The sequence below is a fragment of the Dryas octopetala genome, chromosome 4 (genome assembly GCF_963921425.1).
Source record: "Dryas octopetala chromosome 4, drDryOcto1.1, whole genome shotgun sequence".
NCBI classification, from domain to species: domain Eukaryota; kingdom Viridiplantae; phylum Streptophyta; class Magnoliopsida; order Rosales; family Rosaceae; genus Dryas; species Dryas octopetala.
The window spans coordinates 23453960-23478098 of NC_141369.1; the positions used below are offsets into that span (position 1 = coordinate 23453960).

Consider the following 24139-nt stretch of genomic DNA (forward strand, 5'->3'; position numbering starts at 1 on the left):
GCAAGCCAAACAATTAATATATAACTTTGTCCCGTGGCCAAATATATATATATATATATATACAACTTTGTCCATTAAATGTATATCAATTGCACCACCCATATGCAGTAGAAGCTTAAACGAAGTTAACCCACTATAAATTTTTCATCTTATAAAAAACACAGAAGTTTTTAGACAATACTATTTAGTCTAACTTTTTCTTTCCAATTTAGATGATATATATATATGATATGGTGGGCATATCTTATACCATAGAGATTCTAACTTCTTTTTTTCTTGAGAACTATGATATGCATTCATGAATCATGAATATATATATATATATATGAACGAACTTTGACTTGAGTAAGTCGGTCCAACTTCAATGCTTTTGGTGGGTTAAAAGCTAAGGCAATGGTAAAAAACTTAAACTTCCATTTCGTCTATGTAAATTAGTAATTAACTTTACAGTACAAATCTTGATCTGCTAATTATAGGTCCAAATCACATGAATTTCCAATCTAGAATGAACATGCATATATATATATATATATATATAGGTACGGGTGTGAGGGACAAGATGATGAGAGGGCATTGTTTTGTTGCAAAACAAATCGCTAGATGTGATGTAACATCTTTTTTTGGTTCATCAGGCGCGCAGCACTTTCTTCGTTAGAGAGGGAGCTCAGTGCTGCGCAGGTGCAGGTGCACCTGCAACTACGGGAGTGCATGTGGAGTGGAGGTTTTCACTTTATTCCTTTTGTTTTTCGGTCGGCAGAGGGTGCCATAATCGAACATGGCTCACTCCCCTTTTGGTTGCAAACTTGCAACCCCATGACCCACTTGTATTGTCTAATCTCAACCGACTTTGCCTACTACTTCTTCCCCCTTGGTCAACCACACATTTTACTCTTGTCCGCTCTTATTAATCAATAATCAACAAGCTCTGACCTTAACATTATTTATGGTTTTACGGGTCAAAGTTGAGATAGTACACTACTTCGTTTGCTTAATTTCATTTTACAACTACAACTACCACTAATTTTCCAAGAACTAATTATAGTTTCATTTCACTTTAGATTTTATTCATAAAGAGAATGTCTTGAATGGGGCAGTCTAATCACCTATATAGTGTGACTACTCATTATTTATTAAAAATCATATTGTATACATGACACGATTATTTTACTAAAAAAAAATTTCATAGCCAAAATGATATTGGGCCATTGTTAATTCACTAACGTATCATGTATGATATATATTGGACCGACCCACGAGTTATCATTTTTTACAATCATTTAGAGAGAATAATTCATGACATAATATTTTTGACACAAATTTTTAATAGGGTTCACTTTATATAAGATTTCAACGATTCGAATCGTTTATTTTTTAGGCCTCCATTAAAGGATAATCCTTGCAAAAAATTAGGCAAATCGGAAACCATTTACAATATAAGATTAAATGGTCAACATTTCAAGTGTTTATTTTGCTGACTATTGAATCTTTATAGGTAAATGATTTCCAGTTTACCTAATTTTTTGCAAGATGATCTTTTAATAGAGACCTAAAAAATAGACGATTTGGATCGTTGAAATCTTATATAGAGTAGACTCTATTAAAAACTTGTGTCAAAACTTATAAAAAATGATATCCTATGATCCACCCCCATCATTTAGTTATCAATATAATTGGATATGGACCCCGGTACCCAATTAAAAGGCCAAGCCCAACAGTAAAAGCCCAAAAGGGGATCTCATATTCTCATCTACGGGCTTAGCGTAGGTGTGGGACCATCTGCGGACTCATAATCAATAATTTGATATAAAAACAAAATGTAAAATTGTAAAAAAAGACAATCTAATAAAAATCCCTGGCTTAAAGAAATATGTTGTATTCTGACAAAAAAGAAAAAGAAAAAAGAAATGTGTTGTATGACTTTTATGATTTTATCTTTGGGTGACTTTTCTTTTCCATTCTCTCAGAACTCTGCGAAGATCTCTCACTCAATATCTGGTTCCAAGCTTCCAACTTTCAACAAAATTCTAGGGTTTACCAGTTCCACCAACAAAATAGGTACGAAAAGACAAAAATCTTCCTATTTTTCTGTTCAATGTTCAGATCATTAACCTAGTTTTTTCAATTTTGTGTTTATATCCTTTAGCACGATCTATGGTTTGATCATTCTCTGCATGCTCTTTTGGTCTCTGTCATTTTTTATATTTGTGGATTGAAGTTTTTTTTTGCAGTGTAAATTTTGGGTTTTTTTTTTCCAAAAGTTTTGCTCGCGATCAGGTAGTCATGCACTTCAACTAATGATTTCTGTTGCTGTGCCTCTCAATTTCATGAAGTTTGAATATTTGTTTGATATGTTGTAGACTAATCTGATGAAGTGTGAAAATGTGTTTCGTATGTGTTAGAATTGAACATAGATTAGTGAAGTCTTTAACATTTCAATGGTAATAAACAAAAGATATGGGTTGGCATAGGTCTCGCTCTCTTACGCTTTGTGTGTTATGGTGGTAATTATCAAAATGATGATATGGGTTGCTTTCTTTTTTCCCCTCATTTGAATTTTCGTGCATGTTTGTTATTTTGGGGACCATTTCTACCCATGGGTTCATTCCAAAGATATGATGTTCTGCGTGCACATGCATCATGTCTGTAAGACTGTAACTACATTTGTAGATCGCACCTAGGTATGCAACTGTAGAAATAATTGTGCGGTGGTCATATTCCGTAAGGAAATTTACTATTTGGCTGAATGGTGGAACTATATTTCAACCCAACATAGGGCTATGAAAGTGCATTTGCTTATTGAATAAGACAACCCACACATAACCCTATGTTTAATCCAATGTGAGGTTCTTTTGAGTTGACCACACTTGTTTATCTTTGGGGCTACCAGTTATATGGAACAATTTTTGATCATATGGATCTAACATAGCCAGGATTAATTTTTTTTAAGGACAATGCTTAGTTTGAGTGCATCTCTTCATGACCAAACTCAGTGTCGGAGTAGTTTCAGATGTTTATGTATGTTTGTACTTGAACTGATTGTGATTTCTATGATCTATAGTTTATTTGCCTTTCCCCCCATTCTTTCTAGAGCATGTTTATTTTGTGTTCTAATGTTAACTAAAGCTTTAATGTGTACATTTTTCTGAATTTTGAATTTATATGTTTTTTATTTTTTTCCACTGGGTTTTCCTAAGAGTGTACTGCTTTCGGTCCCTCTAATGTAGTATTTATTGCAGGGACAGAAATTTTTTGAATTTTTTGTGAGCTGAAAATGACAAGTGAAGAGGTTATGAAGGCCGTTTTTCCTTTACTGGAGGGCGTGGACCTTGCTTCATGTATGGCAGTGTGTAAGCAGTGGAGAGATATTGCCCGGGATGATTTCTTTTGGAAGTGCCTATGTGCCAAGAGATGGCCTTCTGTCTGCAAGCGACCTAACCCTCCCACTCTAACATATTACAAGCTGTATCAAACCTTTTCTAAGCGCCAGCATAGTCAAGCTCTTCTTCCCCCGAGACTTTCCTTTGATGACTTGGAATTTTTCATTGATATCTGGACTGAAGATCAATTTATCTTTTCAGAAGTGATCCCAGGCCCTATCCTACAGAGTGGTATTAAAATCCCACCACCAGGAGTATGTGACATGCTTAGATTTCACCTGGAGGGTCCTGAGTACAAGATGAAACTACCTGTTGAGCCAAGGTTCACAATTCCTGTGAGCCAGACCGTGAGTGTTTCAGTGCTTGTGGGGCGCAAGGATTCTAATCGGGTTGCTTGTATAATCAACAAATCTATGTTTGATTACATTGATCGAACAGCATACAGAGCCATGGCAAATGACTACCTTGACTTCTCACCGGTATACCCCTTCATTTCGGGTATCCGAGCATGGGTCTCTTTGCTTTTCATGGACGACGGAAATGAAGGTGTTCTTGATGTTTTCGGGATTGAAATGGATTTCTGTGATGTTGCGAATTCCAAGGAAGAGGTTTTGTGGCTATTAGACATGCTTGATTGGAAGTGAAGGTTTGACTTGTAAGGCCATGCAATGAAAAAGAGCCACCAATGTAACAATGGTGTTTTGTTCTCTATGGCTCTTTGATGTGCTGAGGCTGCCAGGCTACCTCGGGAAAATAGTGCAACGCTCTCATTTCCAGTTCAAATACTTTGCTTTTAGTGGTATCACTTTCTTTTGTGGGTTCTTCCATGTTCAAAGGTTGTACATACTTTTTATTAATTACTGGTAATAATTATGAACCTTATTTTTTCTCTGCATTGAATTGTATCCATTCGGTTCATTCCTTTCGGTCCCCTGAAATGGGGAAGTCTCTGAATTTGTCCTATGCACTAAATGTTAAGCAGTATGGTAATTTTACAACAATTGTTACATGCCCTTTAAATGTATCTTCATTTGTTAACTTCAGCTAGTATTCACAAATAACATCAGGTGGAGTTTGTGATATTTCTTATTTTGAAAAATAACAGGAACTTCTGTTGTCAACTTTCTTGCCTGCAGTTCTATCTTGTTTTATTACTCACACAGTCAAACTCGATGATGTAGATAGCAAAGATGACAAGGGAAATTTAAAATGCCATATGAAGGTAGTGGTTCCTTTTGACAGGCCATTGGGCTAAAGCATGATTGTCTTCCTTCCAATTTGGCTTCTTCTTCGACTTAATTTTTGATAACCTGTTATAGAAAACTGTCCTGGTTATAGTAAGGTTTTTAATTCTACCTAATTCAGAGTGTTGGATTAAACTTTTTGTGATTGTAAATTCCTTGTCACCCGTTGAAGAGGAGAAGGATTCATGCAATGAACCTTAACACCCTTTTTTCTGTTTGGTATAAAGCATACAAGTAATTAGAATAAAAAAAGGAAAAGAGTCTCGACTACGGTCTACCCAGGTGACAGATATTTTTAGGGATTTCTATAAATTCTGGAAGCCAAGAATTGCACAATAATTGCACAATGAATAATCATATCTTTATTATTAGGAGATGAATTTTTAATTTGCCACATAAGGCAAAAAGTGCAAATCAAATAACTAGCAAGAGACTAAACATTGAGTCTGTCTAAAAATTACTTCTCCCCTCAAAGGTTTGACCAAATTGCCAATTTTTTGGTGCAACATTATTTAACCCGATCATTTTCCCATCACTAGTAGTAACTTGGAATGACAAGCTTTGCCCAACTAAGTTGGCTCCAGTCTGCCAAAGCTGGCCCCAATTGCGTGACATCTGAAGCCAATCAGTGTTAGAGCCTTTAACTCTGACATTTGAAACATCACCAGCACCCCCAACATTGAACACTAATGCAGCAAGCCAATAGGGGTTTCCACTGAGTTGAAACTTAACCCCTCCTTGTTTATGGCATGGGACTCTGCGATATTTTACAGGAATAATCCCAGCTTTGTATATTGCAATTTTTGTGAACATGGACATGGACAAGTCGAAGTGTTTGTTTGGTGGGTTGCACCAATGGTCTGGAGCTGGATCCCAATTTGGTGGACAAAAATTGGTTGCAGTAATTGTAATAGGGCCAGCATTGGCTATGCACCACTGTGGATCATTCACACACATGATCTCAAAACAAGCACCACAAGCAAGCCCCTTGTTGAACAGTTCTGTGCTTAGAGCTGCTGTTTCCAAGCCATACCCTTGTTTGAACAGATCACCATATCCACAAGCTCCCTCTGTTAATCAAACAATTACAAAGTTATAACTTGAATGTCATTTTTATCTAAATCGAAAACAAAAATTATTGTATGTAGTGCCGGTTATGTATGCCTCTCTCTCTCTCTCATAATATGTATGTTGGTAGAGATTATATGTAACTGACACATACAAAAACTCTTCACTTACGCATTGTTTCTTTTCCACTCATGTCACCATAAAATGTTGCATGCGCGTCCTCCCAATCATTGTGGGCTTTCTCACCAAAAGGGATTTTCTTGCTCATGGCTTGAACCAAAAGAGTGATGAACACTGCCCATGTAAACAATATCTGAAACTCAGCCATGGCTATGTGATAGTAAGATAAACTGTAATGCTATTGCATATGTATAAAAAACCTCATGACTACGAAGATAATTTATAGGCATCACTGCATAAGTGGGATTATCATAAAAGGAAAGAAAAATATATGAGGATACCAAATGATATTAGTTTTTCAGGATTATTAAGTGAAAAAGGAAGAAACAGAGAGAGACAGATGTATCATGTATAGTTTATATATAATCCTATACATGATATGATAAAATAAATTCACATGTTTAGACGTTTTACCTCTAAATAAAATCAAGAATTAAATGTAGTGGAGGAAGGTGAGCCTCAATTCTTGCTGGAGCCACAAAGATTTTCCATTTAGAACAAAATTTCCAATTAGTTTACATTGATATGATAAAATGGATTCACATGTTTAGATGTTTTACCTCTAAAGAAACTTAGGAATTAAATGTAGTGGAGGAAGGTGTGCCTCAATTCTTGCTGGAGCCGCAAAGATTTACCATTTAGAGCAAAATTTCCAATTAGTTTACATTGATATGATAACATGGATTCACATGCATGTTTAGATTTTTTACCTCTAAAGAAAATATGGAATTAAATGTAATGGAGGAAAGTGAGCCTCAATTCTTGCGGGAGGTACAAAGATTTTCCAATTAGTTTTTTGTGCTTTCTTTGGTATATCGTGAGGTGGCACAAAAATTCTATAGGCCAATCAAAATTAGCACTACTATGATTATAGTTGAATCCGGGTGAGGTTCATGCATGTTTACTTCTTTTAATATCCCATGGAACTAAATAAGAACATATGGGTTTTATTCCTTAAATGCATATTTTGGCTTAAATTTTTTTTATGAAAATTAACGTTTGTACTGATTTGGTACAACTTAGAAAATTCATGGATCAAATTGATACTTTTTTATAAATAATAGACTAAATTGAAAAATCACAGTAAAATTTGTGGATCATTTTTGTATTTAATCCTAAAAAAAGAATTAAACAAAAAACATACATACAACGTAGATACGATAGAATACTATTGAATTTGTATTATGAAAACTATGTGATATTTCAGCTAATATAAATCTTCCTAAGAAATAATATTGATAAGCAAATAAATCATATATTATATATAGTTGGTGTATAGCTTACAGTAGAGTACGAGGACACTTATAATCAAATGAGGAATTGCGTTTAAGACTTAAGAGGGATAACTTATGGCTCACAATGTAGAAAGTTGTTGAAAGATGGCTAGAAATGGGAGATCTATCCCGAATTTTGCTGCCGATTTTCTTGCGAAAATGGGCTGTGACAGTAGGCCGGGTTTTAACAGCATATTAGCTGAAGATGGGCTGACATGGCCAAGCCCAAAATGATTGTGATGTGGCTCTCTTTTGTTTTTGGCTTCGGCCCTAGTGTACCCAATTTTTTTTTTTCTTTTTTTGGTACATTAAAGTTTAAAGCTTTGTCAATGACGATTTGGTCTAATAAATCATACCTAATCTTCTTCGTAGAAATAGATCAACAGTTGATTAATAAAAAGCATATTTATAACTTTGATGACCCATTTTATATGTCTAAGATTCTAAACACATATTTCAATAGTGACATTCGTTACTAAACAGTAGTTATATAGTTGCCTTATGTTATTTAGTTATATAGAAGAGAGGGAAATAACATTATTGTTCATATATGGGTGGACTGGACAATTAACAATTGTTGATTATTGTGGATCTCCTAAAGATACTTCAATGGAGAATATTAAAGTCGTTTGTTTAAACATGTGTGGATAATTGATATTTGAAAATTTGTACGGATCGTATAATGATACTTATTTCAACTAATAACTTACAATAGTTGACATGCGCAATTGATGCGTATAACTGAAGTGAATATGTTAGTCAAACAATAATATCACTTCAAACAATAAGTATGTTGGTTGACAACGGAAACAAAAAGACAATTATTCTGTTAGTTGACAAAGAAAAAAAGAGAAATAATCTGTTAATTGTGTGCAATTACCATAGTGGCATTATTGGCATTATAATCATTAAAAAAAAAGAATATATGGTAAAGGGATTAATCTCAATTTGATCCTTAAATTATTATATTTGTATCAGTTTGGTGTTCAAACTTCTAATTTAGAAAATTTAGTTCTAAGACTTTTTCAATTTTTTCAATTAAGATTATTTAGTCAATTTACACACTTCTAATTGAGGTTGTTCAGTCAATTTTGTCAATTTATGTGCTTGGACTTATGGTATAATTTAGAGTAATTATTATGTCCTTAAAAAATGAGGGCACGTGATTGACACATGATTTTATGCAAACGAAATTTTAGATGAAAAGTGTGTAAATTTATTGAACAACCTTAATTGACAAAATTAAAAAAGTTTAAGGACTAAATTTTTCAAATTAAAAATTTGGGTACCAAATTAATATAAGTATAATAATTGAAGGACTAAATTGACATTAATTCCTATACTAGGTTATGGGTTAACTACTTAACTCACTCCTATTATTCCGAGGACTCGAGGATGGAAACTCGAAAAACAGGAAAAGATGAAAAAAACTACACGCGGACACGATCTTTGTGTTGACCTTCATCAATATTTTATGGTCAAGAATCAATTAAAGATTTGCTAGTCAGGGGTATTTCCGTAATTCAATAACTCGACCCTTAAATAAAAATTTAAATTAGCACAGCAAATCCTCCATCGCCGAAATTCGGGAAGAGCGGCAAGAAGAGACTTCTCATGAAAGGCAACTCGTGAGTCGTGTCCGGTAAGCACACAGTCGCGCACACAGTGTCTGGAGGGCATTATCGTAATTGCGCCAGCGCGACTCATTTCCCACACCCTATAACACCAAATCCACTTCGATTCCCCCCAAAAGCCCGAAAATTTGGTTCCTCAGCACACTTTCCCCGCCATTTCTCTTCCCAATCTATCCCTCTAGGGCTCCAAACGCTTCTTCTTCATCTCCCACACTCACTCTGCAACACAAATCCAAATTCCCTCCCAAATACCCCTTGATTTCAAGCTAATTACAGCCTGTGCCACTCCAATCATTCTCCATACATGCCTTACAGTGCTGCCAATCGCGAACTCTAACGGTTAACGAATCGATGAGTTTTCCGTTCACTTCAAGTTCGGGCTCGAGCTCGAACCTCTGCGGCATCAGCCTCTCGAATACCATACACTCGGAGGTCGCGTCTGGCTTGCCTTTGCCTACGGTTCCGGTGTTCTGCGGCGCATCTGATCAGGTCCTCCGGCTGTTCGACGAGCCGAGTCGGAACAGTGCGTGGTTGAATCGTCCTGATGAAGCTCTGTCCAGTAGGATTGCTGATCTGCTTCGAGAAACTGATGTCTCTTACTTGTAAGTGTTTTCTTTGTTTTGCGCAACTCTTTCGTTTCCAGGTTTAACTTTGAAATTTGACTTAAGGAAGTGCGTGAAGTTACTTGGAGTTGTGATTTTTGCTTACTTTCATAATTACGATTTGAAATTTAACGGTTTTGATGGTTGCTGTGTGAAATTTGACCACATGAGAATTTTCCGATTTTTGTGGTAAAATTAGGTTTTGATTGTTAACTCGTCACTTTTGCTGTTTTCTGAAAGTTTTGGTCATGAAGTAGTTGAAATAATTTTTTTTTAAAAAAATTTAACGGTGATTGATTGAAGTTACTGCTCTCTCTCTCTCTCCCCTCTAGTAATAACTGAAATCATGCATGTTTGAACTAATGCGATCAGTTTGTGAATTTGAAATTTTGGTGATTAGTTTTACTACATCGTTTGGAATACAGAAACTGTATCATTTGTGCTTATTGCTTACTGAATTGTATGTCAGGATTTAAGTTTAGATTAAAATTCAGATAGAGAAGTGTTGGTGTTAGTAGTACAAACGTCTATACTTATGCGGCACTCTGAATTTTTATATTCAAGTTACAAACATTTAAAAGGCGCATTGGTTTTCATGGCTTTTCTGTATGAATTATTCTGAAGAGTGAGATTTTTTTTTTTCTTATTCTTTATTATTGCTTATATACGGTATCATGTACAGGAACCTTAGAGAGGATGCTAGGGCAGTTCCATATAGTTATGTTGAACCTTTACAACTTCACGATGAAGTTCTACGGTACAATCCAGAAGCATTTGAGTACAGCACTCCAGGTAAACAAAGTTTTAATTGCTCCATACCTGCCTTGATTATAAGTATTACTGCTTGCGAATTCATTCATCTTTTACTTACATGCAACTTTTTTACTTTCCTACTAGTTACATAGGGTTTCTGTGTTGCTGCTTTTGCTAGAACAGGAAAACAGTGGGATTCTTTTTTCCCAATATAGATAAATAACAGTAGATGCACTGCATAAGTTTAATTTAATTTTAGTATGTTGGGAGATAAATGTGAGCCATTTTTCATAAGCTTTTACATAAATTATACTATCAATAAGCTTTTACATAAATTATACTATCAATAAGCTTTTACAATCAATAAGCTTTTACTATCAATAAGCTTTTACATAAATTATAATCTGATTGAGTAATGCAATCACATCTTTTTCTGGTGCAAGAATTTTTGGTGACAATATGGACTTTGTTATTAATTATGTAGATTTATAGAATAATGAGAGACCAAATATATATTACATACTGATAACATACTCAAAATAATGCAAAATGATTAAAAATAGTATGGCTAGAAATGATAAAATATTATTGTTTTTGTTTGTGCAATCATTGATATTGATCAGATATGATAAAATGATTATCGTTATTATTATTAATTTTTTTTTAGGTGTGAAGGTACAGGTTGTTAAAGTTAAAAGAATGCTAATATTTTTACACATACAAATGGTATTAACATTGGTATCATCACTTGCTATTCAAAACATGTAGTCTTATTTAACCTCAAAGAACTAGTTTCTTACTAGAATTATGTAGTTTTACTTAATCAGTTGAAAGGATACATGGTGAATTTCCAGGACATGTCTCCTCTTTACTTTATGTGTATGTTGGACTTTATTTATTAGTGTTTTCGGTCCTTAAATGGTTTAATGTTTCTGCGCTTATTGTTTCTTGCACTGTTCAAGTTTCTCAGGTCCTATTAAGGGGCAAGTGCCTGGCAGTAGTATGGTACCTGATAAGAAGCCCTTTGAGCCTAGTATACATATAACAAGACATGCTCAAAGAGAATACGGTGCAACTCACAATAATCAGCTCAATTATATTCCTCCTAATGTATGTGTGCATCTCTTTGGAAGTTTATAATGTTTCCCCTCTCCTCCCCCCTCTCCTTATTTTCCTAATCTGGAAGATGAAATTGCAGGACATATCTACACCATCTTCTAGAAAACCAAAAGCCAAGAAGAAAGCTAGTGATGGCATTACGTCATCAGTTGAACCAGATCCTGCTTCCATTCAAGGTTCTAGCTGGTCTTGGGTTTTAGAACTCTCTATCTCTCTCAATCATGCTCATACACTCTTATTTTTAATATTCATTTGAATAACTTATTTTGAAAAATCTTGTTTAGATGCCATTATTGGACACTTTTGTGAGTTGGTGGAGGATTTCTGCGGCAGAGCTGAAATTTTCAGTGATGATCGGGATGAAGCAGAGTGGTCATTGATGCCTCTTTCTGATCTTAGAATGCTTGCAAATGAAATAATGTCTCTTCGTGCAAAGAGGCTTCTACATTTGGTTCCTGTAGATATTTTTGTTAGACTGTTAAGGATTTTAGATCATCAGATACATGGAGCTGAGGGCTTGTCCATAAATGAATTTGAGCAGGTAAGTTTGTTATAGACTCCATTCTTTCTTGAATATTGCATTTTTGTTGGGGTAGTTTGCCTCTTAACCTACATTTCTTATTCAATAGATACTCGTGATCACTTTCATTTATTACTTTTCTTTTCACTGTTTCAGTCAGATTCAGATGTGGTTTCATCAATACATTGTGCACTGGAGTCCATTCATGCAGCTTTAGCAGTAATGGCTCATAACCAGATGCCAAAGCAGCTGTATAAAGAAGAGGTACATGCTTTATATTATGCTTTCTTTTTATATTTAGAGGAGATCTGTTATATCTGTTACTTGTAAATGTATCTTGTGACGTTTTATGACTACAAACGAGGTAAGTAATGCTAGTTTTTACATATCAGATCATTGAAAGAATTCTGGAGTTTTCCAGGCATCAGATAATAGATGTCATGTGTGCTTATGATCCTTCATATCGTGCTTTGCATAGGCCAAATGAAAATGGGACACTTGAAGGTTAGCTTTTTTATAACAGTTGGGATTTCTGTAACCTACTATATTTGTATGTCTCTGAATTTTTTATTTATTTTTCTATGTATTTTAAACATATTTATCGGTATATGACATTGTCTCCATCAATTTCTTTATTGCTTGTTACCTAAATTGGACTGATTGTTCCCTTGCTCGATCATTCTGCATTTCCTAGAGTGGTTCTTTCCAAGTTCTGATATTGAGCAACAATAAGTTCTGATATATTTACAGTTGAGGAAGATGAAGAGCTTGATGCTGAAATTGGTTCAGCAAGCAAGAGGCGGCGTAGTATCAAGACCATAAAAGTGCAGAAATCATCATTTAACAAGTGTGCTTATCTACATTCTGCTCCTATGTCTTTGATTTTTTGACAAGGTATTTCTGTAATTAAAGTTAGGTGTTTTCTTTTTTCTTACATCTTGCCTTTTGTAGGGTCTCTGCTGCTGTGAATAATATTCTTCAGAAAATGTGCACCATTCTGGGTTTACTCAAGGATTTGTTGTTAATAGAAAGGTTGTCAGATAGTTGTATCTTACAACTGGTGAAAACAAGCTTTACAACATTTATGGTGGATAATATCCAGCTCTTGCAACTGAAGGCAATTGGTTTAATCAGTGGGGTACAGATCAGCACTATTCTTTTATCTGTTGGCAGCTATTACTTACCTTACATGTTTTCATGCATATATGCATTTTAATGTTATGTGATCTGAAACTTGTAGCATCTTCGTTGTTGGTGGTACAGATATTCTATTCATACACTCAACATCGAACTTATGTGATAGATGAATTACTTCATCTGCTTTGGAAGTTACCGTTCTCGAAGCGAGCTTTGAGAGCCTATCACCTACCTGATGAAGAGCAAAAACAGATTCAAATGATCACTGCTTTGCTGCTTCAGTTGGTTCAATGTAGTGCAGACCTTCCCGAACCTCTAAGGCAGGAATCAAGTGGTAATTTTGTCTTAGAAGTTTCTCTCAATGCTGATTGTCCAACTAAAGGCCTTGCAGCAGCCACAGGGGCATGTTGTCTCTTTTGGACTCGTGTACTTCAGCGCTTTGCTAGTGTGAAGACTCAGGAAGCTTCTGAGTTAAAAGTAATGATGGAGAATCTTGTTACTGATCTGCTGACGACATTGAACTTACCTGAATATCCTGCTTCAGCCCCTATTCTGGAGGTAAAATATATGTCTGATTTGTGTGGAATATAATATCTTAAATTGCATTAGTGTCTCCGTGCTGAAAGAGATTTATTCGCAGGTTCTTTGTGTCTTATTACTCCAGAATGCTGGGTTGAAATCTAAAGACATAGCTGCACGTACCATGGCTATTGACCTTCTCGGCACCATTGCTGCGAGGTTGAAGCGTGATTCTGTCCTTTGCAGTAGAGACAAATTTTGGTTATTACAGGAGTTGGTTAGTGGGGATGGGATTGATCAGAGTTATCCAAAAGATGCATGCTCTGTTTGTTTAGATAATAGGGTTGAAAAAAATTTCTTTGTATGTCAAGGTTGTCAGAGAATGTTTCATGCTGATTGCATGGGAGTAAGAGAACATGAAGTTTCTAACCGAAGTTGGCACTGCCAGATATGCCTCTGCAGGAAGCAACTCCTCGTTTTACAATCTTACTGCAAGTCACAATGCAAAGATGGTGGGATAAAGGATCATAGTTCAGGAAGAAACACTGAAGCTTCTTTTCCAATTACGAAGCTTGAGGTTGTCCAACAGTTGCTTTTGAATTACCTTCAAGATACTGCATCAGCTGATGATGTGCATCTCTTTGTACGCTGGTATGTACTCATTGAACCTCATTCCTTCTTGACCTTGCAGTTGCATTGTTGCCATAGTGAAGTTATGCATGCTCTCGTTCAGGTTTTATCTCTGCTTGTGGTACAAGGATGATCCAAAATCACAGCAGAAGTTCATTTACTATCTTGTTAGACTGAAATCGAAAGCAATAGTGCGGGATTCTGGTACTATTTTTTCGTTATTGACAAGGGATTCAGTCAAGAAGATTACTTTAGCATTGGGACAAAATAATTCTTTCTCCAGAGGGTTTGATAAGATTCTTCATTTGCTTCTGGTTAGTAAGCCTTTTCCTCTACTCCCTGATTTATTACGTAATAAAATCTCTATTTTGACAATTTAGTTGATATCAGGCAAGTTTAATGGAGAATTCTCCTGTGATCAGGGCTAAGGCTTTACGAGCGGTGAGTGAAAAGGAATATTTTTTTCAAACTTTTAATCCTTGAAATGGAAAGTGAGCATTCTTTTTATGGCTATGCTAACAGGATTTAATCCCTTAATCTCTTAATATGATGAGCAGGTCAGTATAATTGTAGAAGCTGATCCGGAGGTATTAGGTGACAAACGCGTGCAATCAGCTGTTGAAGGAAGGTTTTGTGATTCTGCAATTTCTGTAAGAGAAGCAGCACTGGAACTTGTAGGGAGACATATTGCTTCTCATCCTGATGTTGGTTTGAAGGTGTGTTTAATTGATCTCTCATTCTACTAGGGGATTGGTAGATTCTCTATTAACACATTTTGCTTCATCTTCTCCATTTTTTTCTTTTAGTATTTTGAGAAGGTTGCTGAGAGAATTAAAGATACTGGAGTAAGTGTTCGAAAACGATCCATCAAAATCATACGAGATATGTGCACTTCAACTGTGAGCTTCTCCAAGTTTACAAGTGCTTGCATTGGTATCATTTCTCGTATTAGCGACGATGAATCAAGTATACAGGTAATTCTACAGCCAATGAATGTGTTAGATTAAGTATTGAACTCTGGTCACATATTTAAATCATTAAATTTTCCTGCAATATGTTGCGTCTTCCTTGACATGGTGCAATTTAGTTTTTTCTTCCATCTTCTACATCTCAACACAGAGCTGGATCCAATTATATAAAGGATATGTAGAAGACAAGTATACAAATTTGTTGGTTTTAGATTAGGTCCCTGTTTTTATTCTTTCCTTTATCTGCAGGATCTTGTTTGCAAGACATTTTATGAGTTCTGGTTTGAGGAACCTACTGGTTCGCAAACTCAATTCTTTGGAGATGGTAGCTCTGTCCCATTGGAGGTGGCTAAAAAAGCTGAACAGATTGTTGAGATGTTGAGGAGGATGCCAAATCATCAGCGTCTTGTGACTGTCATTAAACGCAACTTAGCCCTTGATTTTTTTCCACAATCAGCAAAAGCTATTGGGATCAACCCTGTCTCACTTGCATCAGTACGCAAGCGCTGTGAGTTAATGTGCAAGTTCTTGCTGGAAAGGATATTGCAGGTACTTTTCTTCTCATATTTTTGACTTGATAGATTTATTGGTCGATTGTTTAAATCTGAATGTTCGGAAATTCTTTTTTGTCAGGTAGAGGAAATGAATATCCAGGAAGTAGAGAAGCGGGCACTTCCATATGTTCTAGTTTTGCATGCATTCTGTGTTGTGGATCCAACACTATGTGCACCAGCTTCTGACCCTTCCCAGTTTGTGGTCACTCTTCAGCCTTATCTAAAGAGCCAGGTTAACAGCATTTCATGGATTTTAAATTATTTTGTTTCACATGTCCGTATTAGATTTTGTACAGTTATACTGAAAAGCTGCCTTTCTGGATTCTTGTTTACTTGGCAACTGCCTTGTCTATATATGCTTTTTTTAGTCTGAGGCAACTGATTTATGCCTTTCCAGCTTTCCTTTTGTTACCATTTATTTCTATTTTTTTTTTCCTACAAGAAAGTAAAGGAAAACAGCATGTCTGCCTTCTAATTTGCTTTGTCATGTGTTTAGGCTGATAATCCAGTGGTTTCACAGTTACTGGAGAGCATAATCTTTATAATTGATTCTGTCCTGCCTTTAGTACGAAAGTTACCTCAAACTGTTGTTGAAGAACTTGAACAAGACTTGAAGAACATGATTGTTCGGCATTCTTTCTTGACAGTTGTTCATGCTTGCATCAAGTAAGTTTGCATTAGGCTTTTGCTTTCAGACATCTTCTATTTTACTTCTACTATTGTTGTGGTTGCATTCCTTTGCCGATTTGGATGTCTTCTAGGTTTGATTTTTTCCCTCCTCATTACAGGTGCCTCTGTGCTGTGAGTAAAGTGGCAGGAAAAGGTGGTGCTATAGTGGAGTACCTTATTCAGGTGTTCTTCAAACGTTTGGATTCTCAGGCAGTTGATAACAAGGTTGGTTGAATTATGTGTAAATGAGTTGTGTTTTTAATCACTTAAATTGTATTTCTAGCATTTATTGCTTGAATTAAAGTTAAACGTCTTGATATTTATATGGCCACCTCATAAAGTAGGATTTGATTTGTTGGAGTTATAACTCCTAAGATTATAACTGTCTATTCACTTGGACAATATTATTAAATTGGTGCAGTTCTGCCTCATAATTGGATAAAATTTTGTACATGCATTCGCCGGCTTTTAAGTAACACATCTATTACCGATTTTATAATGGGTTTTCTTCCAGTTACATCCCTTAAGTTTGACCATATTGTCTATTTGCTCCCTGGCCTTATATTTGAAATACGTTCTCCCTTATCTATTAGGGGATGCCAAAGATGTTACTGATACTTGGGGGGAGTTTATGTCGTTGTCTTGTTCTTTTTGAGCGAATTGTTGCTTGGCTTTTGGTTCTTCGTGAATCAAGGTTGATCCATATTTAATATGCGCTTGATGTGTATTTCTTCTTTTTCTAGAGCAATTCCAATGTTTAGCTCTAAACTGGAACCCATAACTTGTTGGTACACAGTACACACACACAAACACAGATGCACATTGCCCATTACATATATGTATATAGTCATATGATTATGTTAATTTTTTTTTTTTTTTGACAAGTTTCTATTTTGCTGATTACAGCTTGTGGGGCGATCTCTTTTCTGTCTTGGATTGCTGATTCGTTATGGCAACTCTTTACTGAGTAACTCCTCTGACAAAATAATTGATGTTGTAAGCAGTCTCAGCTTGTTTAAAAAATATCTTCTAGCGGATGATTATGTCATAAAGGTTAGATCATTACAGGTATGAAATTTTTTATCTTTTTACTCTTATAAAAGCTTGGTCTGATCTTGAAATATGAAAAGCATGGTTTAATAATGAAATGTAGTAATGGTGCTTTGTATTACTTGTAGGCATTGGGCTTTGTTTTAATCGCTAGGCCTGAATATATGTTGGAAAAAGATATTGGCAAAATATTAGAGGCGACATTCTCTTCCAGTGCTGATTTTCGTCTTAAGGTAACATTGTCCCTTGATTTATGCACAGCAGTCTATCTATATACTAAATCATCTTATTGACCAGATGCAAGCATTGCAAAACATGTACGAATATCTTCTTGAATCCGAAAATCAAATGGGAACAGATACGGCCAGTAATAATGTGGTTCAGTATTCTGTGGAAGGTGGCAATGCTGTACCTGTTGCTGCAGGTGCCGGAGATACTAATATCTGTGGGGGTATAGTGCAGTTGTATTGGGATAATATTTTGGTGAGATGTTTGGACTTTAGTGAACATGTTCGCCAATCTGCCCTTAAGGTGAGTATGGGGTTTTGATAGTCTGTTCCTAGCTCTGTGCGTGAGTGTGTGTGTGTGTGTGTGTGTGTGTGTGTGTGTGTGTGTATGTATGTGTGTTGTCCCATTCCAAGAAACAGTGTTATAAGTCTGGAGGTTCAACCACAATCTTGTGGACTGTCAACTCTCAGAAAATTATGTGTAGGAGGAAAAGTAGTTATGTATATATATTCCTACAATTTATACTTATTGTATATATATTTATGTATATATATTCCTATTGATTTTATGAGAAACTAGTTTGGAAGAATTGGTTCAAGTGTAGTAGCAACTTTTTTTCCAATTTATCTATACTGCTTACCAATACACTGCAGATTGTTGAAGTTGTGCTGCGCCAAGGACTTGTGCATCCTATTACTTGTGTGCCTTTCCTTATTGCACTTGAAACAGATACTCTGGAGGGCAATTCGAAGTTAGCTCATCAGTTGCTGATGAATATGAATGAAAAGTATTCTCCCTTTCATGCTTTTTGACTTGTTTTATCTTCTCTATTTGCTTATGCTTGCTAATTGAAGGTTCTTTTTAGGTACCCTGCATTTTTTGAAAGCCGCTTGGGGGATGGCCTTCAGATGTCTTTTACATTCATACAATCCCTTAATGCTAATTCTGAACATGAGAACACAAAACTCCAATCAGAAGCTTCTGGATATTCTAGGGAAAAACGTGATGGTGTTTCTCTTGCTCAAGCGAGACTGGGAGTTTCTCGAATCTACAAGCTTATTCGTGCTAACCGGGTTTCCAGGAACAAATTTATGTCCTCGATTGTTCGCAAGTTTGATAATCCTAGCTGGACCACTTCAGTAGTCCCTTTCCTGATGTGAGTTCAATCATTGGTGCCAATCCTTAGAGTTCATGTATGCTGGTTGAGAGTGTAGACTTTTTGTGAAAAGAGACTTTATTAAAACAAAAGGCAGAGCGTACAAACAGTGGACAAGGAGTCACTACTAAAACACAAAGCATAAACAAAGCAACATACATCCCCAACCCCAAACTATAGGAAAAGAAAACAGAAGAAAATTAACTGTCAGCTGTCTTCTAATCTAACAAGTAACTGCTGGTTGAGAGTGCTGACTTGAAAGTTGATTTATTTTTACAGGTACTGCACAGAGATACTTGCCTCACTACCATTCACATTACCTGATGAGCCCCTTTATTTGATCTATACTATAAATAGAGTAATACAAGTTAGAGCTGGGACGCTTGAAGCAAAACTGAAAGCTCTGAGTTTACATCTGTTACAAAGAGGTGCACCTCATGGGAATGGCATAATTAAAGAGGAACCAGCTGGTCAGCCTTTTCCAAGTGGGATGACATCAGTGGATTTGAATGGGACAATTCAACAAGAACCTGTGTGTCATCCTGCTACAAATTATATGTCAACAATGGATTTGAATGGGATAACACAAGAGGCAGCTGATCAGTCAGTCTCAAATCAAGCTACCTTGTTGGAGGCAAAGGTGCTCATTACAGGCCCAGGCAGTTCCTGTGGCATCTCAAAAGATGATGAACAGATAATCCAGGTATTTTTTCCTCTTGTAGTTCTAGAGAGTTATTGCCATTGTTAATTTGTTAGTGCTTTCATTGATTTTAATTTTTTGTGAATGGTTTTGTAGGCAGACTGCCTGGCAGCTATTGCATTGCAGCTTCTTTTGAAACTAAAGAGACACCTAAAAATTGTGTATAGCCTGAATGATGCAAGGTGCCAGGTAAGCAATTTATAGATAACTGTGGTTGAATTTTATTATTGTGACTTGTGAACTTAATTTTTTCTTGTTGTAATTTTTCTGTTGAACCAGGCTTTTTCTCCTACTGATCCCGTTAAACCAGGAGATGTTCTCTCCAGGCAGAATGTTCCTTTTGACATCGGTGAAACACACACCAACTTGCCCACAACTTATCAAGAATTGGTACAAAGATATCAGGTACCATGAGTCGCAACATTATGCATTTCTGTTTCCCTCCCTTCTTGCTTATATGTCGAAGGACTGGGTCCATGGTTGCTGGAAGTTTCCAATAACTCCATACATCAATTCTTACTGGTATCATTACTGTACAGGAATTGAAGAATGCATTGAAGGAAGATACTGTTGATTACTCAACTTACACAGCAAACATCAAGAGAAAGCGTCCAGCACCCAGAAAAGGACGGAAATCTGTAGGTGGGGATGATGAGGATGATGATGATGAGGAATGGACAGGTGGGGCTCGGAGGCTGAGTAATAGTGGGAGGAGAGGTAATTACAGTAGAAGCCGACAACGGTAATAGTTGTAAGTATGTGATAGTGACAGTTAGGCTAACATGTACATTTCTGTAGGAGAAAAAGGAATAGAAATAGGATATAATGATGAAGAGCGGAAAGAATAGATTTCTGGAAACAGTAGAGAAATCAGTAGAGTAGTGTAGCTTTCTCTTACTGTTCCCGTATTTGTAATTTGCCTGGGCATATATAGTAGCCGCATTCTTTTTGTGAATGAAATTCAGCCTTTTGTGTATTAGCAGCCTCCTTTTGTGTATTAGATTTTAATTGATTAATATTACTTTTTACGGTTCATTCTGTTCTACCTGTAAATTTTAGTAGAAGCTTCTGAATGTAAATTTATTCAGCAAATTCAAGAAGCTGGAAACTAAAATTTCTCATCGAATTGACAATGTGTTGTGACATCTTAAGGACACGGAAGCATTGCTTTTTATAACTCATTAATAAATTCATTGTTATTATTACTTTGTTTATTTTGTAGACTCCGGACTATAGCATTGCTTGTTATAAATTTCATTGTTTCACGACACAACATAATATCAGCTCAGTTTAAACTTCTTTCCATGATCATTGGGATTATGGTTAACAGTTACTTTCTATTGGCGGCTTATCTCTATATATATTTGGGGATTCTTCAACCATGCTGTTGCCTGTATGGATGTAATTATGCACCTTCGTGTGTGTACCAATGTGTTAAAACAGCCCCTATTTTTGGATTTTGGGGAAAATCATATCTGACTTGGAACACTTTTTAGGTATCCATCTGACTTTGAGCAAATTTTGGTACCCATCTTACTAGGCATTTTGATTCTCTTGTATTTTGATCTGCCACATTTTTAATCGGAAACCAATTTTGAACAGATTGGCATTGGAAACCAATTTTGGACAGATCGGCATTTCTCATATCCTCCCCCCAAGAGTCTGAAGTCTGCTTTGGGTGTTTTTTCCCTCTTTTTTTAACTACATATTTTGTGGAGAGGGTTCATCTTGCGATTTTTCTTTTGGTTGTAGGTTGTTCATCTTACGGTTGTAGTGACTATTTTGCAAACAAATAAAAGAGAAGCTAAATGCATAAAAACAATAAATGTTCAAGACTCGCAAAATAAAAAAAGGAATTGTTTATATAAATGTTTCATGGCATACTTTCTAAAACTGTCTTAAAAAGGCATAAATAATGTTTCAAGATAACTCAAAGCCTAACATTTTGAGCAACACACCCTGACCTAAAACTCTAAAAATATGAATACCGAGGATTTCCAGAATCGAAACAAAACCATAACCATTATTAAAATTAAGATTACAAGGGAACATAAATAGTATCAAAAAGTCCTTCGAGAATTAAACTATCTTCAAAGAGTGTCCATCACCAAAAAGCTTCAAAAATTCTTTCCAGGTTGTTGCTCATGGTACTATGACAAAAAGAGGCTGCACGGAGGAAGACAGATTGCTTAGATAATTAGATTATCAAAGAATATGCGAGTAAGAGAGAGTGTGTGTGAGAGAGAGATTACTTACCGTGTCTACGCTCACTGGTTTCGCATCCTCAGCCAGTACATCAGTAATAGTTCCAGATTGATCAGCCTGAAGGAGAAATAAAGGGACAAATTATTAACAATACTGCAATATTTCAAATGAAGGTAAAGCCAAATCACTGCATAACATAGACAAGAGCAATGTAAAAACATACCTCAATTTCATTCATCAATTTCATGGCCTCAATGATGCAAATGACTTGACCTTTCTGCACCTTATCTCCAACCTGAAAAATTATTTGAGTAAACAATGAGGGGAAATATGACCATATATCTATATAAATGTATGTGTATAGTAAAGGGGTACATAAGCATTCTTAGGGCCCAAACTATATTTCTACAAGTAAATAGAGCACATATATGCACACACGCACACACATAATATAAGTAATCAAGTGTGCAAAAAATTTGCATTTTTCCATCTCTCCACACTCAAGCTTTAAGAATGAGTAGCACAGACACTTGCCTTAACAAAAGGTGGTTCGCCGGGTGCAGGAGAACGGTAAAAGGTTCCAGCCATGGGGCATTTCAATGGCGGGTGAGATGATGTGCTGGCCTTTGCAGGGGCAGGTAATGCAGGTGCTGATGCTGCAGAAGGAGGACTTGCTGGAGCAGGAGCAGCTGCTGGGGCTGGTGCTGGTTGAGGTGGTAACATGGCATAAGGATAGGGTGGTGGTGCAGAAACGGGAGCTTGTGGTGCTGGCTTCTCCACGGCTTCTTTTTTTCTAATTATGAGCTCTAAATCAAGTTGCTTCATTTGCAGCTCAACAATATCTCTTGAATCCACTAGCCTACTCATGAAAATGATGTCAACTTAATGAAAATGATGCACATCTTAAAACCACATATATGCATACAAATGAAAGTTGCTGCAACTTACTTGACAAGGTCTGATACTTGAGACATGAATGCTGAAATTGATGATGCATCTGGAATATTGTTTTGACTGGAAACTTTGGACTCATCTTTCCCTTCCTGTGATCCATCTTCAGACTTAATGTTATTTATGGGTGCAGAATTTGAAGATTTCTCAGCAGTAACCTTGGATTCAGAAAGTAATTTATTACACATTGATGGATGATATTTCCCAACAAAATCTACATACTAAACTTGTTGCAAACAATTTACCTCACTAAGCTGTGCCTGCACTTTCCAAAGAGTAGATTGCTTCCTGATGGGACTCTACACGTGTTAACCATATGATGAGAAAACAATGAAATTCATAACATTATTAAACTACAAAACTAGATTATCATACATGGAACTGTCGCTCCTATAACAAGCTATTGACATATGAAAGTAGACTAACGACTATGGTGAAGGGTTACATCACAGCACTCAAAATCTACACATGTGCCCATCAATTCTTTGACCATATCAATTTCAAAACATACCCTACACATATCTCATGTGCAAAATTCAGTTCCTTATTTAATAGGCAACAAGCTTTAGAATATGATGCATGTACAAATGTATACACACAAACCCATTTGGTACATAAAAAGAAATCAATAATCAACTACAACCCAGCAGAACAACACTGATTACTGATTATAATTCATAAAAATCGAAGTGGTAGAGACTCAAAAACTTCTATTCAGAAAAATGGAGAAAAACCAAGTAGAGGGTAGAATTAATCAGACCTGAAGGGCATAAATTTGCAGAGACGGGATAGGAACCCGATTGAGACAGTTGTGGAAGGAGAGCAAGTGCTGTGGCTGCGAAGTTTGGGCGGAGGAGCCAAGGCGAGCAATAGGGGCAGAGCAAGCTTTGGGGCACGGGACTGTGAAGGAAGCCATTAATTTGTTGTTGTTTTGGTGAAGCAGTGAGTGGTGGGAAGAGCAAGAAGGCTCTCTCTCTCTCTCTCTCTCTCTCTCTGTGTGGAAATGGGGAGAGCTGTGGGGATGGGATCTGAATGGAATGGGGAGATTTGTAGGGGTGGGGACGAAGGGGGCGATGAGATCCAAGAGGTTTTGGTCTGAGAAATCTGAGAAGCCCAAAGAGAAATCTAAATGTGTTTTTTTCTAGTTTAGTTAAAGAGAGCCAAAGTGTTTGTTTGTGTTCCGATACTTACAATGCGAGGGTGTTAATGTTATTGTGGATGCGACCATAAACATCCACCTTCTTAACTACCCGCAAACAACACGCGCACTCGTCACACTCTCTCTCTCTCTCTCTCTCTATCGGATAGATACCACCTATTTACTTACACACATTACACATACATACATTACATTCACAACTCACAACAACATTGACATTGTGTCTTGTGTGTGTTGCTTTCCCTCCAACTCCAACTGCAATTCTGCTGTGACGACTAAGGTGGGTCCCTTGATTTTTCATCTTGACTATTTTCAATATTAGTGTTCTTATTTATTAAACAAAATATATATTTCTCCTTTGGAGAACGCTATTTGCACTCTTCAAAAGCTTCTCACACTATATTTTAATTAGGAGACCACTATTGTAAGATGAAATTTCCAA

At 36.2% G+C, this 24139-nt stretch overlaps 4 protein-coding genes across 6 annotated transcripts; 2 read left to right on the forward strand and 2 right to left on the reverse strand.

The window, feature by feature from the left end:
• The first annotated feature begins 1917 nt into the window (after window positions 1-1917).
• LOC147288479 (F-box family protein) lies at window positions 1918-4272 on the forward strand. Its single transcript, XM_086241958.1, has 2 exons — window positions 1918-2055; window positions 3237-4272. Exon 2 carries the CDS (start codon window positions 3272-3274, stop codon window positions 4019-4021), a length of 750 nt encoding a protein of 249 aa, XP_086098084.1. The 5' UTR covers window positions 1918-2055; window positions 3237-3271; the 3' UTR covers window positions 4022-4272.
• A 799-nt stretch (window positions 4273-5071) lies between these two features.
• LOC147288480 (expansin-A23-like) lies at window positions 5072-8764 on the reverse strand. Of its 2 annotated transcripts, XM_086240471.1 has the most exons (3): window positions 8706-8764; window positions 5861-5909; window positions 5072-5691 (listed from the first exon to the last, which is right to left on the reverse strand). In XM_086240471.1, the coding sequence occupies exons 1-3, from the start codon at window positions 8757-8759 to the stop codon at window positions 5072-5074; spliced, it is 723 nt and encodes a 240-aa protein (XP_086096597.1). In that variant the 5' UTR covers window positions 8760-8764. The 2 variants fall into 2 exon arrangements, with proteins under 2 accessions (XP_086096597.1, XP_086096596.1); XM_086240470.1 differs by lacking the exon at window positions 8706-8764 and having other exon boundaries at window positions 5861-6017.
• A 23-nt stretch (window positions 8765-8787) lies between these two features.
• Window positions 8788-20587, forward strand: EMB2773 (PHD finger family protein). 2 transcript variants are annotated; one of them, XM_086240468.1, is made up of 28 exons: window positions 8788-9379; window positions 10062-10171; window positions 11103-11242; window positions 11331-11427; window positions 11536-11792; window positions 11928-12035; window positions 12164-12275; window positions 12522-12618; window positions 12723-12909; window positions 13035-13466; window positions 13549-14078; window positions 14161-14371; window positions 14448-14498; window positions 14615-14773; window positions 14864-15031; window positions 15275-15574; window positions 15659-15811; window positions 16076-16245; window positions 16368-16473; window positions 17155-17316; window positions 17427-17531; window positions 17596-17829; window positions 18180-18313; window positions 18392-18682; window positions 18962-19385; window positions 19479-19571; window positions 19662-19787; window positions 19922-20587. In XM_086240468.1, the coding sequence occupies exons 1-28, from the start codon at window positions 9129-9131 to the stop codon at window positions 20126-20128; spliced, it is 5415 nt and encodes a 1804-aa protein (XP_086096594.1). In that variant the 5' UTR covers window positions 8788-9128; the 3' UTR covers window positions 20129-20587. The 2 variants fall into 2 exon arrangements, with proteins under 2 accessions (XP_086096594.1, XP_086096595.1); XM_086240469.1 differs by lacking the exon at window positions 8788-9379 and having other exon boundaries at window positions 10074-10171; window positions 11095-11242.
• Window positions 20588-21210: 623 nt separating this feature from the next.
• Window positions 21211-23781, reverse strand: BCCP2 (biotin carboxyl carrier protein 2). Its single transcript, XM_086239616.1, has 7 exons — window positions 23299-23781; window positions 22784-22837; window positions 22536-22696; window positions 22122-22446; window positions 21811-21882; window positions 21639-21704; window positions 21211-21548 (listed from the first exon to the last, which is right to left on the reverse strand). Exons 1-7 carry the CDS (start codon window positions 23452-23454, stop codon window positions 21525-21527), a joined length of 858 nt encoding a protein of 285 aa, XP_086095742.1. The 5' UTR covers window positions 23455-23781; the 3' UTR covers window positions 21211-21524.
• Between the last annotated feature and the right edge of the window lie 358 nt (window positions 23782-24139).

Bases quoted from the DNA above. Each gene is read 5' to 3' on its own strand.
- LOC147288479 (XM_086241958.1), top strand. From the start codon at position 3,272: ATGACAAGTGAAGAGGTTATGAAGGCCGTTTTTCCTTTACTGGAGGGC.
- LOC147288480 (XM_086240470.1), bottom strand. From the start codon at position 6,017: ATGGCTGAGTTTCAGATATTGTTTACATGGGCAGTGTTCATCACTCTT. The intron at 5,692-5,860 runs GTAAGTGAAGAG...TTTGATTAACAG, and splicing joins GAGTGGAAAAGAAACAATGC to AGGGAGCTTGTGGATATGGT.
- EMB2773 (XM_086240468.1), top strand. From the start codon at position 9,129: ATGAGTTTTCCGTTCACTTCAAGTTCGGGCTCGAGCTCGAACCTCTGC. The intron at 14,774-14,863 runs GTGTGTTTAATT...TTTTTCTTTTAG, and splicing joins ATCCTGATGTTGGTTTGAAG to TATTTTGAGAAGGTTGCTGA. The intron at 15,032-15,274 runs GTAATTCTACAG...CTTTATCTGCAG, and splicing joins ACGATGAATCAAGTATACAG to GATCTTGTTTGCAAGACATT.
- BCCP2 (XM_086239616.1), bottom strand. From the start codon at position 23,454: ATGGCTTCCTTCACAGTCCCGTGCCCCAAAGCTTGCTCTGCCCCTATT. The intron at 22,447-22,535 runs GTAAGTTGCAGC...TTTCATGAGTAG, and splicing joins CAAGTATCAGACCTTGTCAA to GCTAGTGGATTCAAGAGATA. The intron at 21,883-22,121 runs GCAAGTGTCTGT...ATAATTTTTCAG, and splicing joins GCGAACCACCTTTTGTTAAG to GTTGGAGATAAGGTGCAGAA.